A 13,801-nucleotide genomic window follows, 5' to 3' on the forward strand; every position below is an offset into this window, starting at 1 on the left:
ATCATTCTCATTCTGTCTACATATGATAAAAAATAAAATGATTAAACAGAAATCATAAGACATTACGTATTTGCATATATAAGATAAAGATAGAAAGAGTAAGATAATTAGATAAATAGAGAGATAGATAGATAGATAGAGAGAGAGAGAGAATACAAATATTTCTACATCTCTTACATCATCTATCTTCGTCTAATCTTCTTCAAAACAGTAAGGAATATAAATATGTAATAATACAGATACACACACACACACATATATATATATATATATATATATATATTGCATTATAATTGATAAAGAAACGATTGATAAAGAACCTATTATAAATAACTTTCATACGTATCTACCTATACATAGAATCATTTTATTAAATCTTAATACCGGCAATAATTATTTATATACATATTATTAGAGAAGATATAATGATTTATTAAACATCTGACTTTATATATCTTTACGTACATACACATAAACGCGTATATATATATATATATATGTACGAATGAATGAGTGAGTAAGTGATAGAAAGAGAAACAAGTAGATAAATAAATAGATACATAGATACATAGATAGATAGATACACACAGATATATAGAGATAGAGATAGAGAAAGAGAGAGTGAGATAGAAACAGACGGAGACACAGAGATAGAGATAGAGATACAGAGACATAGACATAGACATAGACATAGACAGAGACAGAGACAGTGCACGTATTTCTGCACGCTGTGAGACTAAATGCAGCGTTTCCAATTACCCGAACTGCACATCGTACGAGATATATACACACAGATAATACACACATATATACACACACACACGTACACATTCATACATATATGGATATATAGAAGCATACTACTAAAGAATCCCGCGGAGAGTTTAGCAAAGTCCAATGAGTTCATTGACCTTACGCGAAAATGGATAAGACGACCGAGCGAGCGAGCGAGCGAGAGTGCCTAAGGGTCCTCTCTCCACCCTTCTCCCTTCTTATCCTCTCTTTGTCGTTAACTCCCCTCCCCCTCTTTAACAATACACCCCCTACGCATCTACCCAGTGAGAATGTAATCGTCCATTCAATCCTATATTATATTCTCAATATCATTCAATATCATTCCTTCGATTTTTAATTCACTGCTTCTTCGAGTCGAATGGAAAAAAGAAAAATTAAAAAAGAAAGAAAGAAATTGATAATGAAAAATTCGTTCGAGATTTTAGTATCGATAACGTTCGAATAAAATTTGATTAGCTCGAGATGATCGAAATTTAATGATCTATATTTTTAATGATACGAAAAGTGATCGTCATATAGGAACAGTCATGGAGATTGATTGTTGTATCGATCGTAATAATAATTTTGTTCGTTTCATTAATAAATATGTATGTATGTGCGTGTGTGTGTGTGTAGATTAATTAAAGATTAATTAAATATCGTTTATAAAATTATCATCACGATTAATTCGTTCGGTCTGCGTAACCAATCTCGTAATAAAATAATAAAGAAATTATTTTCTTTCAATTGACAGTATTAAGAAAGGATTGATACTATAATATTTTAATCCTAATCATAATTTTATATGTCTATTTAATCGTTGAACTAATAACGTATCTACTTCGTGATAACTACTGAATATCGATCGTGATATAAGTTTTCAAGGTTTAATACATTATACTATCGATATAGTATTCGAATAAATAAATCTCTTGCAAATGATGAAAAATAAAAGATTGTAGGAAAAATCAAAGATTATAATTCATAGAAAATATACACGTATGTATAATATATATACATACTCGCGTATATTCTTTTTGTACTCATATTTTACACGCACACAAAGCGAACGCACATATACGTTCCTATATATATATATATATATATAAAAAAGAAAAAAAGGAGAGAAATAAAAAATAAAAAAAAAAAACCCCTCGCCAGAATCGGAAATAGAGACAACGAGCTCTATAATAAGATAACTGGCCTTGTAATAAGATTACTCTCGGCAATGCATGATTCTACTGGCTCGTCAAGTCATCCTACGTAAGACAGGAAATAATCCTTTAATCGTTCTTTCCTCTTAAAGATTAAGAAAATGACGGACGGAGAAGGGAAGAGAGAGAAAGAGAAAGTTTAAAATAAAATAAAAGAGTGAACAAAAAATGAGAAAAGAAAAGAAACGAGATAGCAAAAGCGTCGTCCCAATTTTTATATTCTCTTTTTTTATCATAATCGTTCTCAAAGTCTGATTATCGTGGATGACGATAAAAACCTCTTTTGAAACTTCTTTTGAAAATCGAGTCAAAGTTCACTCGCAAAAGATTTAATTAGCATCATAGATGATAATGACGATGATGATGATTATGATGATGATGATGATGATGATGATGATGATGATGATGATGATGGAGGATAGTGATGAAAAGGGACGAGAAGGGAAGATCGCGATTCGAAGTCGACTTATTCGTCGACGTAGAAAAATAACTGGATTTCGCATGACTCAGCTTGCTTACGCACGTCTATTAACGTTTGCTTATAGCAGTAAATGAGTTTGAGTATAGAGTAATTGTAGGTAATGGCCTCGTAACCAAAAATAAAAACTGGAAAAAAAGAGAGAGAGATTAAAAGAGAAAAAAATCATTTCAAGATCTTACAAAAGAGATCTTTTCTCTCTCCCTCTTCTCTTTAAAATTGTTGACTTTCGAATCATCTAATTTCTTCGTTTTTGTATATATATATATATATTTCTTCATTTTTATTTCATTTTTTATTTCATATGAATGACTTTTCGTAGATACGTAGATAATTATTCGTTTTTCTTCGATATTCGTTTGGTTGAAAATAAAATCGAAATTGATAGATATTGGATCTATTGTTTTTATCGATTATCAATAGATACTTATTTACGAGATGGTTGACAAATTTTTCTACGTCGTTGTGATTGTTAGAAATTAGATGACTTCGGTTCTTACGTATGTTTCTCCTTCTCGTAACCTCGTCGAAGAAAGATATATTGTCGTGTTGCGAAAGAGAGATCGACTGTTTCCTAGCTTTTGTCTAGTTTATATATATATATATATATATATATATATATATATATATATATGTGTGTATATATATATGTATGTATGTATGTATGTATGTATGTATGTATGTATGTATGTATGTATGTATGTATGTATACACGTACATGCATTCAAAGTGGTCCATATAAAAGTTTTACGTACAATTTCGACAAAAGTCGATTGGAATATTTTATTTCGTTTTATTTTATTTTCTTTTATTTTTTATTCTTTTTTTTCTTTTACTATTTTTTATTCATATATATATATATATATATTTACTTATTAATCGACACAATGTTTATAAGTAAAATTTGATAACCTTAGATAAGATATATTAGTAAATATAAAATCATTAATTCCTTTTTTCATACGTTCGAATTAATACCTCCAACTTTAATACAGATACAGTATAACGTTTTATGTGAAAGTGTTATATATATGGATAGGTGTACATGTATAATAAATTTCTTCTCTGCAGAGACATTAATTGGACAAGAAAAGTCGTTACTCTCTAAACGGTAATTTATGTAAATAGGAGAGAAAGAAAAAAGAAAGAAAGAAAGAGAGACAGGCGAACGCACAAAACTAACAACTTTTCTTTTGATTTTTTTTTCTTTTTCTTTTTTTTTCTTCTTTTCAGAAGACGAAGTATATAATAAAAAAAAAAAAAAAAAAAAAATATGTCGTAGTACTAACAACACACATACACATGGACATACACACGAACACGAAAAGATCCTCTATTCGTACGCTCGTTACACTCTTATTACACACACACACACAGACACACAAAACTATTCTTGCGAATTTACGTTAGACATAGTGTGTAACGAGCGCTTCTTTCGTTTCGTCGCACTTATGTTAGTCGTAGACGACACGAAACTACGAGCCAACGATATACAGCTGAGTTTTTTCTATTTTTTTTTCTTTTTTTTTTTTTTTTTTTTTTTTTTTCGTAATACCCGTTCTCTCTACCCAGTCGTGTATATACTTACTTATGTACGTAGACGAATAGAATCCAGAGAGGACGAGAAGGAAATAGTAGAAGAAGAAGAAGAAGTAAAAGTACAAGTAGAAGAAAAAAAAGAGGATAGAAAGGCTAGCGCACAAAACTCTGCTGTCATTGCGTCTGGCATGAGGATAATTAAACATTGATTTTCTACGAGCTTTCTTCCTTTTACTAACCTTCCTCTTTCCCACCCCTATCCATTCCTCACCCTTTACTATTTCTTTCTTTCTTTCTTTCTTTCTTTCTTTCTTTCTTTTTTTCTTTCTCTTTCTCTCTGTTTCTTTCTGTTTTTTTTTTCTTTCTGTCTCGACATTCTTTTTATTTAGATCTCTCTCGTGATAAAGTAGTTTGCTTTTCGATTAAATCGAACTATCTATCATTTCTATACATCAGTTCTTTCGATTTGTTGATGAACAAAAATTAAGTTTGTTTCAGACGATTCCTCGAAGATAATTGTTCTCTTTTTGGTTGATGTAATAAGAAAATGTGTATACGTGTATGTGTGTGAAATATATCTAAACAAGTATTTTTATATAAATACTTAGTATATTAGTATATTAGAAAAAATATTTTTATACTTTGATATATTACTTAACAATATTTAATATATCGATATGTTACAATTTCAATAATTGTATGTTATAATGAATTGTTAATATTATCGAACATTATAATTATATATTACATGAATAATTGATATATTACAATTTGAATCGATATATCAGTACATAATTAAGAAGCAAAAAAAAAATGTATATATATAAAAATATTTTTTCTTTAGATCTACCTATCTATCCTTCCGTCTCTCTAAAACAAAATAAAAAGAAAAAAAAAAAAGAAAAAAGAAAACGATACAAATCTGTCTAAAAAAAAAGAAAAGAAAAAAAAAGGTAATATATCTCCGTGAATTAATAAATCATATTTATTATCGTATTACAAAATACTCACAGAGACACATACTGACAATCTTTTTTATTCAAATAAAATAATTAAATCCTGTACATAAAAGAGACAATATAATGATCATCGGAAAAAAGAAATTCTATATTTCAAATCCTCGATCTAACAATTCGTAATATAAAAATCGTCATTAAAAAAAAAAAAAAAGAAAAAAAAACGAGAGGAAGAAAGAAAAAATAAAAAAGATTTATCGATATCGATAGTGAAGAGTCATCGTACTCTCGATCGAACTTATATATACACCGTAGTTTTATTTATATGCAGTACGATATATCTCCATCGAAATCGACCGATCGACATTTGAATTTCCACACGGTATATATATATATATATATATATATATATATATATATATATATATCAATCGTTTGTAAAACTGAGAATGGACTCAACGACAGCATAACGCGTGGCCTTTGCTTGACTTTCACCGTTTCGAGGCACTCGCCTCGATCGATTTTTTCGATCCTGACTCTGGTAAAGTCGAGAAATGTCACGGCTGTGCAAATCTTGACCGAGCTGCTATCTCTGTCTCTCTTAGTCTATTTACTATCACTTTTTCTATCTCTATTTCTTTGCGACAACTTCGAAACTCCTTTAACCCGAGTCTCATATACGAACAATATATTACTCGATATTTAGTAGTTTATATAATTTTTTGTTTTTAACTTCTGTATATATACATATATACAGGAGTGTATAATCGAATATAATATATTAGTAATATGTCAATAAATGTATTAATTTATCTATGTCGAAATATTTTTTTTTTAATCGATTTTTAATCTATCTATCTTTTTATATTTTTAATATACATACATACGTACATACATACATATATATATATGTATGTAAATATATATTATATACTCGTAATTATTATAATAATATTATACGTTAGTCTATCTTAATAATCTACACAGTTATCATTTATCAAATGTGCATAAAAAAGAAAACCAATTCTTATCGATAGGAAAAGTTTTCGTAAGATGTTGCAATAAATAATTAATGATAATTAAACGAATTACGAAAGATAATTGGAAAGCAATTGTCGTGATTCGAGGAGTAATTAATTAATTTATTATTATTATTATTATTATTATTATTCGTCGTCGTTGTCGTTTTATAAAATAGTCGTATCGATCGTTGACAAATTTTCAAAGTGTTAACAACTATATATTTACGACGATTAACGATAATCAATAATAATTAACAAGACAAATGATACTTTTGAAAATAATCAATCTCTTTTTTTATTTGTTATAACAGATAAATACATATTCAATAACGAAGACAATTGGAAAAGAATAGTCATGATTCGAATAAACGAAGACGAAGACGAAGACGAAGACAGAGACGACAATGAGATAAGATCGATGATGATCCGTGACGGAAGTTCGAAGCACGATGTCGATTCATCGACTTCCGATTCATTTGAAAGTCTCTCCGTGAAGGATTGCATTTATCGAGGGGAAGGAAATGCTAACATCGTTGTCTCTCTACCACATGTAAGTACATACAATATTATATAAATTTCTTCTTCTTCTTCTTCTTCTCCTTTTTTTTTGTGCTCAATATAATTTAATTTAATCTGATTTAATTTAATTTGTTTTTAAAATATGACACGAGGTGAGTTTCGAAAAAAAGAGAAAAAAAAACAAACGAACCGAAAAAGAGAAAGAAAATTAAAGAAAAAAAAAATCTATTTTTTGAACTGCCAAGAAAGTTAAACTAGATTTTGAAATGATTATAGCATACATAACGAGTACAATCACGTGAAATTACTACGTCGGATTTATATCTGTATGTAATAAAAAAATAATTAAACGTATCAAGAATCATGTCAGTCAAGTAACTATGACATTTGAATCGTTGGATCAGACGTAAGAAAATGATATATAAGAATGATGAATAGTCCGTAAAAAAAAATCTAACGTAAGTTCGTCCGATCGTTTGAAAAATTTTGCATGCCTTTCTCTCTATTTTTTTTTCTTTTTCTTTTTCTTTTTATTTTTCACTTTTCTTTAACACTAATAAAAATTTCATGAATGAAACACACGCCTTCCTTCTTAAAGTGAAAAATAATAAGAAGGAAATAAAAAGAAAGCTATGAATTTTTCGAATTGTTTTAATATTTCGTAAACAACGTTCAAAAATATACATTCGTTGATTAGAAGAATGTTGTCAGTTAACGTTGAAGAATCGATTAGAATTAATTCGATAAGGTGAGACAATCGTTCGTTACGACAATTTGTACCTACGATACATAGCCTTGTAAATTCAATTATCCTTGAAAAGTAATTTGGTATTTCCTAATGATAAAAGTGATTTGAATTTCCGAGTCCATTCTATTAATATTAAAAGAAATTTTCTGTGAGCCTCGTGACTTTCTAATCGTTTCTTGTCATCGTCGACATCGCGTTGTCGTCATCGTCGTCAACGTCATCCGTATGATTCCTTCGAAACTTTCTATTTTTCCATATATTTCTAATTTTGTTTTACATATTTGCTTTACACACGTATTATACATATGTGTATATATATATGTACATATATATATATGTATCATCATTTTTCGATATAAACATACATTTACGAAGAAATAAATTCCTCAAGATTCTATATATAATAAATTCATAGTTATCTAGAAAATTTACAAATTTCTTTACAATTACTTTCTAAAACTATCGATTACAAAATTTGATCGTGACTATCGTAACACCGTAATAAGCGATCTTTCGCGATGATATTACTATTAATAATAATAATAATAATAATAATAATACTAATAATAATAATAATAGTAATGATAAAAAAAGAAACAATGAAGAAAAAGAAATGTGAGAAGAATTTGCAAATTTTCTTTTTCCCTTTTGTAACAAACTACTGTCGATTTTTACAAATTCATTCGAAATACTATTTATCCCTCACGACTTTGTCGATCGTTGAAACGTAATCATCATATTATTCAGTCATCAGAAATTATTCTTTACAATGATTGAAAAAATTCTTTGCAGTGATAAAAAAAATCAAGGAGAAAAAGAAAATGTAGGAAGTTCTCAAATTTTCGTTTTGTACTTTTTCCTTTTTTTTTAATTTTTCTCCTACGATAAAAGAGAAAAATCAATCGTCCTTGCGAGTATAGCAAACTCGCAAAATTTTCCAGACACTCGAAGCTACTCGAAGTGCTTATCGTGAATACCGATAAGAAGAATACGCGTGCGCATGCTCGAGGAGAGAGAGAAAGAGAGATAGAAAGAGAAAGAGAGAGAGAGAGAGAGGTAGATAGATAGAAAGAGAGAGAGAGAGAGAGAGAAAGACAGAGATATTTCGTGAGTGAATCGCCATTGTCATACCGGACAAGAATCCACTCTCGAAACGAAACGATATCTCGAGTACCTCCGGCTGGTTCTAAGGAAGAAAACACGACTCATAAATTAACGATGAAGTGGAAAAGAGAGAGAGACTCTAACGACGTCGTAAATGGGTGGGGAACTTATAATAGGATGGAGACTCGACAAAGCGACCGCAGAGAAGCGAGAAAAATGAAGTGGAAGCTACCGAGTTTATCCGGTACTTTGTCTCTTAAAAACAAAAAAAAGAATATATATATGTGTGTGTACGTATGTATGGATACGTGTGTGTATCAATGTAAAAAGGAAAGGAATAATAAACAAATAAAAAGTAAAGAAAAGTTTTTCTAACGAGAGGGTTCGTGAAATTTCATGTTCCTCGTTCAAGTTGTTTTTTGATTTGAAGAAAAAATTCATGTATCATTATTGTAATGAATTTATTATAATAATTAGTAATGGTAATAGATTTATTATAATTTATATAATTATTGCAAAATGAATATTTATGTATGGATATATATATATGTAATTTATGTATATATAATTATGTATATAGGATGGAATATTTGAATAGGAATGTCTTAATATCTTATATTGTTTATAATTAAAAAAGAAATATTACGTTACTCGTTTTTTCTAAAATTATATATGATTCCATTAAAAAAAAAAAAAAAAAAAAATAGAATACTATTATTATATAAACCAAGACATATCTATTAAAAAAAAAAAAAGAAAAAAAAAGAAAAAGAAAGCCATACTTTTTTATTCGAAATTTTATTTATTCGAAAATGATAACACTTCATTGAAAAAAAAATCTTTATCGTATAAACCGAGATACCTATTACAGTGATCCGTAATAATTATTTATAAATAGATAAATACATACCTATATATATATAAAGATATGTATACATACACAAACGCACACGCACATATATACATATATAGACATACATACGTACACTCTCTCAATAGACGATAGAAATACTCTTTCGTATAATAACTTTTTCTTTTCGATATAGAAATATCGATTGATTCGATAATTATAACAAAACGTACGGAATGGTCGGAAACTTTCAATAAAAAAGAAAGCAAGAAAGAACAAAAAAAGAAGAAACGAAAAAGAAAAAGAAAAAAAATTCTAACTGAATAGAGTCGCGTGCCGATATCATCTCGTACATTGGAAAGCAATTTACTGTTGGACGTTTTAATAATGAAAAAAGGAAAAGAGAGTTAAATAAAAATAAAAAAAAAAAGAAAGAGAGAGTTAAAAAAGCGATGATAAAAATAAAGAGAGAGTGAGAGAGAGAGAGAGAGAGAGAGAGAGAGAGAGACAAAAAAGGAAAAAGAAAAAAATTAAAAGAAATAAAATAGAGAGAAGGAGAAAGAGAGAAGACAGGCGTCACATCCAACAACGTATACGTTTTTTTCCATGAATTAAAGAAGTCATAGTGTATATAATAGTAATAGACCGTCGTTCGCATAAATGAACTCGCTTCTTTTATACCCAACAATAATGGATAACGTGACCTTCGCTCTCCGTTGGACACTCCTTTCGACCTAATAGATGATCAACGTAAAACCACGAGACGTACATACGAAGAAAACATACGTACTTACATACGTACATACATACACATACGTATGTAACTATATACATTAAATACACGTAATATCATAGTACACGTTTTCCAAGTAAAAAAGATCATGCGTCCTCACTTATCGAGATATCAATCATAAGAATCTTTTGATTGATTTTCTCCTTGGCATTCTACTCCTTTTCTTCTTCTTTTTTTTCTTTTTTTTTTTTTTACTTTATTCATCTCGTACGTCGATTTATTCGCATAATTCATTGAACGTAACCAATGTGTGTGTGTGTGTGTGTGTGTGTGTGTGTATACAAATGAAAAAAAAATATATTTAGATTCTGTCTTTTATATTTTCGAATGAAGATCATACGTTTTTTCAATTATCGAAATATCGAACGTATCGATAGTGTCTCTTGATTGAATTTTACTCTTTCGATTATTTGCTTCTTTTCTTTTCTTATCTTATCTTATCTTTTCTTTTCTTGTCATTTTCTCTTTTCTCTTTTCTATTTTCCTCTTATTTCATATTAACCTCCTTAATTGCATTTACTTAGGAAATAATTCATCATGTCTAAGAAATGTTTGTATTCAAATTCGAAGAACTTTTTATTCATACATTTTAAATACCTTGGCTTTCGTATTTTTTCAGATCGATAAATGATTAAGATAATAATGTATAATATATGTATAATAATATATATGTTTTTATAACGAATCGATATTGCTTATCTTTCTTTCTCGATTTTACTAATGAAAGAAGGAAAAAAAGAATGAGAGAGAGAGAGAGAGAGAGAGAGAGAGAGAGAGAGAGAGAGAGAGAGAGAGAGAGAGAGAGAGAGAGAGAAAGAGAGAGAGAGAAAACGATTGTACGATTTTTTTCATTTTAATGGACTAACATAAACGTGTCGCAAAAATTAACATTTCATGGCTATACGTATTGCATATATATATATATATACTTACATACGTATAAATACATATAAATATTTTGTTGAGAAAAATTGATAACGTAGCAATACTAATCAAAAAAAAAAAAAAATAAATAAATGAATAAGTAAATAAATAAAAAATAAGAAATACAAATAAAAAATATATATGTTTCTTTAGATACGTTTCTTAATTTGAAATATAAAAGTTGAATAGTACGTGCAAAGTTGTATTCGATTTCCTCGTTATTACGTCAATGTGATAATTCAATCAGGAAAAAATGAAATTATTAGAAATATATATATATATATATATATATATATATATATGTATATATAAAAATACGTTTGTATGTATTTAAGTTCGTTGATTTTTTCCCCGTTTAAATAAGTGGTTAGTCGTTCATATTCGATCTCCGATGCACATTGATTTGTGTTCTAAGAAATCAATTTTTTCATATTACATTTTGTCAGCGATAGTACAATATCGGATGCACTGATTTGTGTGTGTGTGTGTGTTTGTGTATGTATGTGTTTTAATGTAATACGTGTGGTAACAGCAGTATTGACCGAAGTGTGTTGACGCATCACAGATTTTATCGAAGAGATCGATGATAATAATTGCACGGCTCTGCATTTTCTACGAACTACGTCGATAATACTTGTGTGTGTATACCTGTTCTGTATTTTTGTAGATATATGTGTATGTGTGTATGTGTGTGTGATCGCGTTTTATCGAGACACTATCTATGAGCACAATGATTTTAATCGACAATGCGACCATCGACCTTTTGAAAAATGATCTCATCGATCTTCATTAATATATTCACATTTATAAATTTTCAATTATCGTTTATATATATATGTACATATGTATATATGTATGTATGTATGTATGTATGTAATGACTTTTATTGAAGGATTTGTAATGGATAAATTAATGTTTATAGTCTTATATAATTTTCCTTTTTTCTCTTTTTTCTTTTTTATAAGAATTAACAAACAAGATCGATCAGAGCTTCTTCCTTTACTGCTATATCTCAGTATTATTTATTTATTATTATAATGAATATTAAGTATGAAACTATATCGTTGAATTTATAATTTGAAGGGAAAAAAAAAAAAAGGAAAAATAAGAAACGTATGAAAATGCTACAGATTTCTTTCTTTTTTTTCTGTTGAAATAGATCTTTTTAACGTTATAGATAACGAGATAAAAGGGCAGGGAAATTTGTAGCAAAAATTAGTGGGCTCGACTTTTTCTTTCTCTCTCTCTTTTTCCGATGCAAAAAGAAAAAAAATTGAAATCGTGCGAAATTAATACGAGGACACAGCTGTTACGTAGACGTAACACGCTATATCATCGGATGAAATAATAATTAAAAAGAAAAAGAAGATAAAAAAAGAAAGAGAGAGAGAAAAAAAAATAAGAAATAGAAAAAGAAAAAAGTTCTTTTTTTGTTTTAGATCGGTGTAATACAACTTTTGCAATGTTACATTTAAACAATCGTGTCTCTCTCTCTCTCTCTCTCTCTCTCTCTCTCTCTTTCTCTCTCTGTCGTTTATGTTTCGAGTCTGTATTATATGAACTTACTTTGTAAGTTGAGAGTTTGTCGAACTTATAACTAGACCAAAGGCCATGCGTGCCATAAAAAAGACTTTCGTAGTGACTCGTCTAAGTTGATGGCATGGGGTGCAATGACTGAACTCGGAAATGTATCTATTTTATAGTGACTAGAAAATGTCACGCAGTATGAACGTAGGCGAAACGAACGAAATAAATTACAACATGACGTTCTGCTACGGAATAAAATACATATATATATATATGTATGTATGTATGTATGTATGTATGTATGTACGTACGTATATATGCGTATAAGAATGTTGCATTTAAAATTCATCTCTATTTCTTTTTTGTCTCTCTCTCTCTCTCTCTCTCTCTCTCTCTGTCATATTTTTATTATTATTTTGATAAAATCTGCTGGTAATTTATGAAAGTCGTTTAAATAAGAGATATGGAAAAACTTTGCTTATTATTTTATTATATATCTATATACTTTCTTTTATCGAATTATATTATAATAAAACACAAATAAAAAGAAATATATATATGTATATTTAATAATACATTATTACAATACAATTCAATATAACACAAAATAAAGAATTAACATATATATATATGATAGATCATTTTATAATAATTACTTCAAATAAATGACTAATCGAAGAAACTCGTAACTACGTTAGAACTCTCCATAAAAATAATGTCCCATAGATATAAATGCGTATATGTCTTAGAAACAAAAACAAGAAGAAGAAAAGGAAAACAAAAAAGAAAGAAAAGAAAAGAGAAAAAAGAAAAAGATAAATAAAAGAAAGAAAATCATTCTCGTTTGGATCTATCTCTCTTATTCAAGGCGAAGATAATTGCAGGGAGTTAACTCTGTTAGATTACTTCCAGTTTAAACGATAGCTCATAAATCGCGACTCAATGTGAGCGAGTTGCTCGCGTTTGCGTGTTGGCCGTACCGTCACGATTGCAATTCTAATCGTCACGGTGAGTTTAGAGGTGGACTTAGAAAAGGAAGGAAGGAAGGAAGGAAAAGAGATAATACATTGAAAGAGAAACAGAGATCGATAGATAGATAAAGAGAGAGAGAGAGAGAGAGAGAAACTAATGTATAGGAGATTATTACCTGTCCTCCAACTGTCTTTCGAAAATCACCGGATACGAACCGGTGAATTCTCATAAATCAACTCGACAAAAGTAGGGAGACTCTCTTTACTCGCGAACATATATAAGTTCTCCCAACCCCACGAAGCTATGACCTAACGCAACATAGTGGCATTTCTAGATATGTAATACGTACGTATGTAGATTCATATATAAAACGAGACCTCA

At 28.9% G+C, this 13,801-nt stretch overlaps 1 protein-coding gene across 7 annotated transcripts in view; it reads left to right on the forward strand.

Annotated features, from left to right (window-relative positions):
- The window catches only part of LOC127068240 (inositol-pentakisphosphate 2-kinase), a 138,146-nt gene that overhangs the window by 95,453 nt on the left and 28,892 nt on the right, over positions 1-13,801 (forward strand). For all 7 annotated transcript variants that reach the window (XM_051004149.1, XM_051004147.1, XM_051004146.1 and 4 more), the window contains one exon: positions 6,295-6,533. In XM_051004149.1, coding sequence (XP_050860106.1) covers positions 6,339-6,533 — 195 coding nt within the window. In that variant the 5' untranslated portion in view covers positions 6,295-6,338. The remainder of the gene's footprint in view (positions 1-6,294; positions 6,534-13,801) is intronic.

The sequence above is a fragment of the Vespula vulgaris genome, chromosome 12 (assembly GCF_905475345.1).
Source record: "Vespula vulgaris chromosome 12, iyVesVulg1.1, whole genome shotgun sequence".
Lineage (NCBI taxonomy): Eukaryota > Metazoa > Arthropoda > Insecta > Hymenoptera > Vespidae > Vespula > Vespula vulgaris.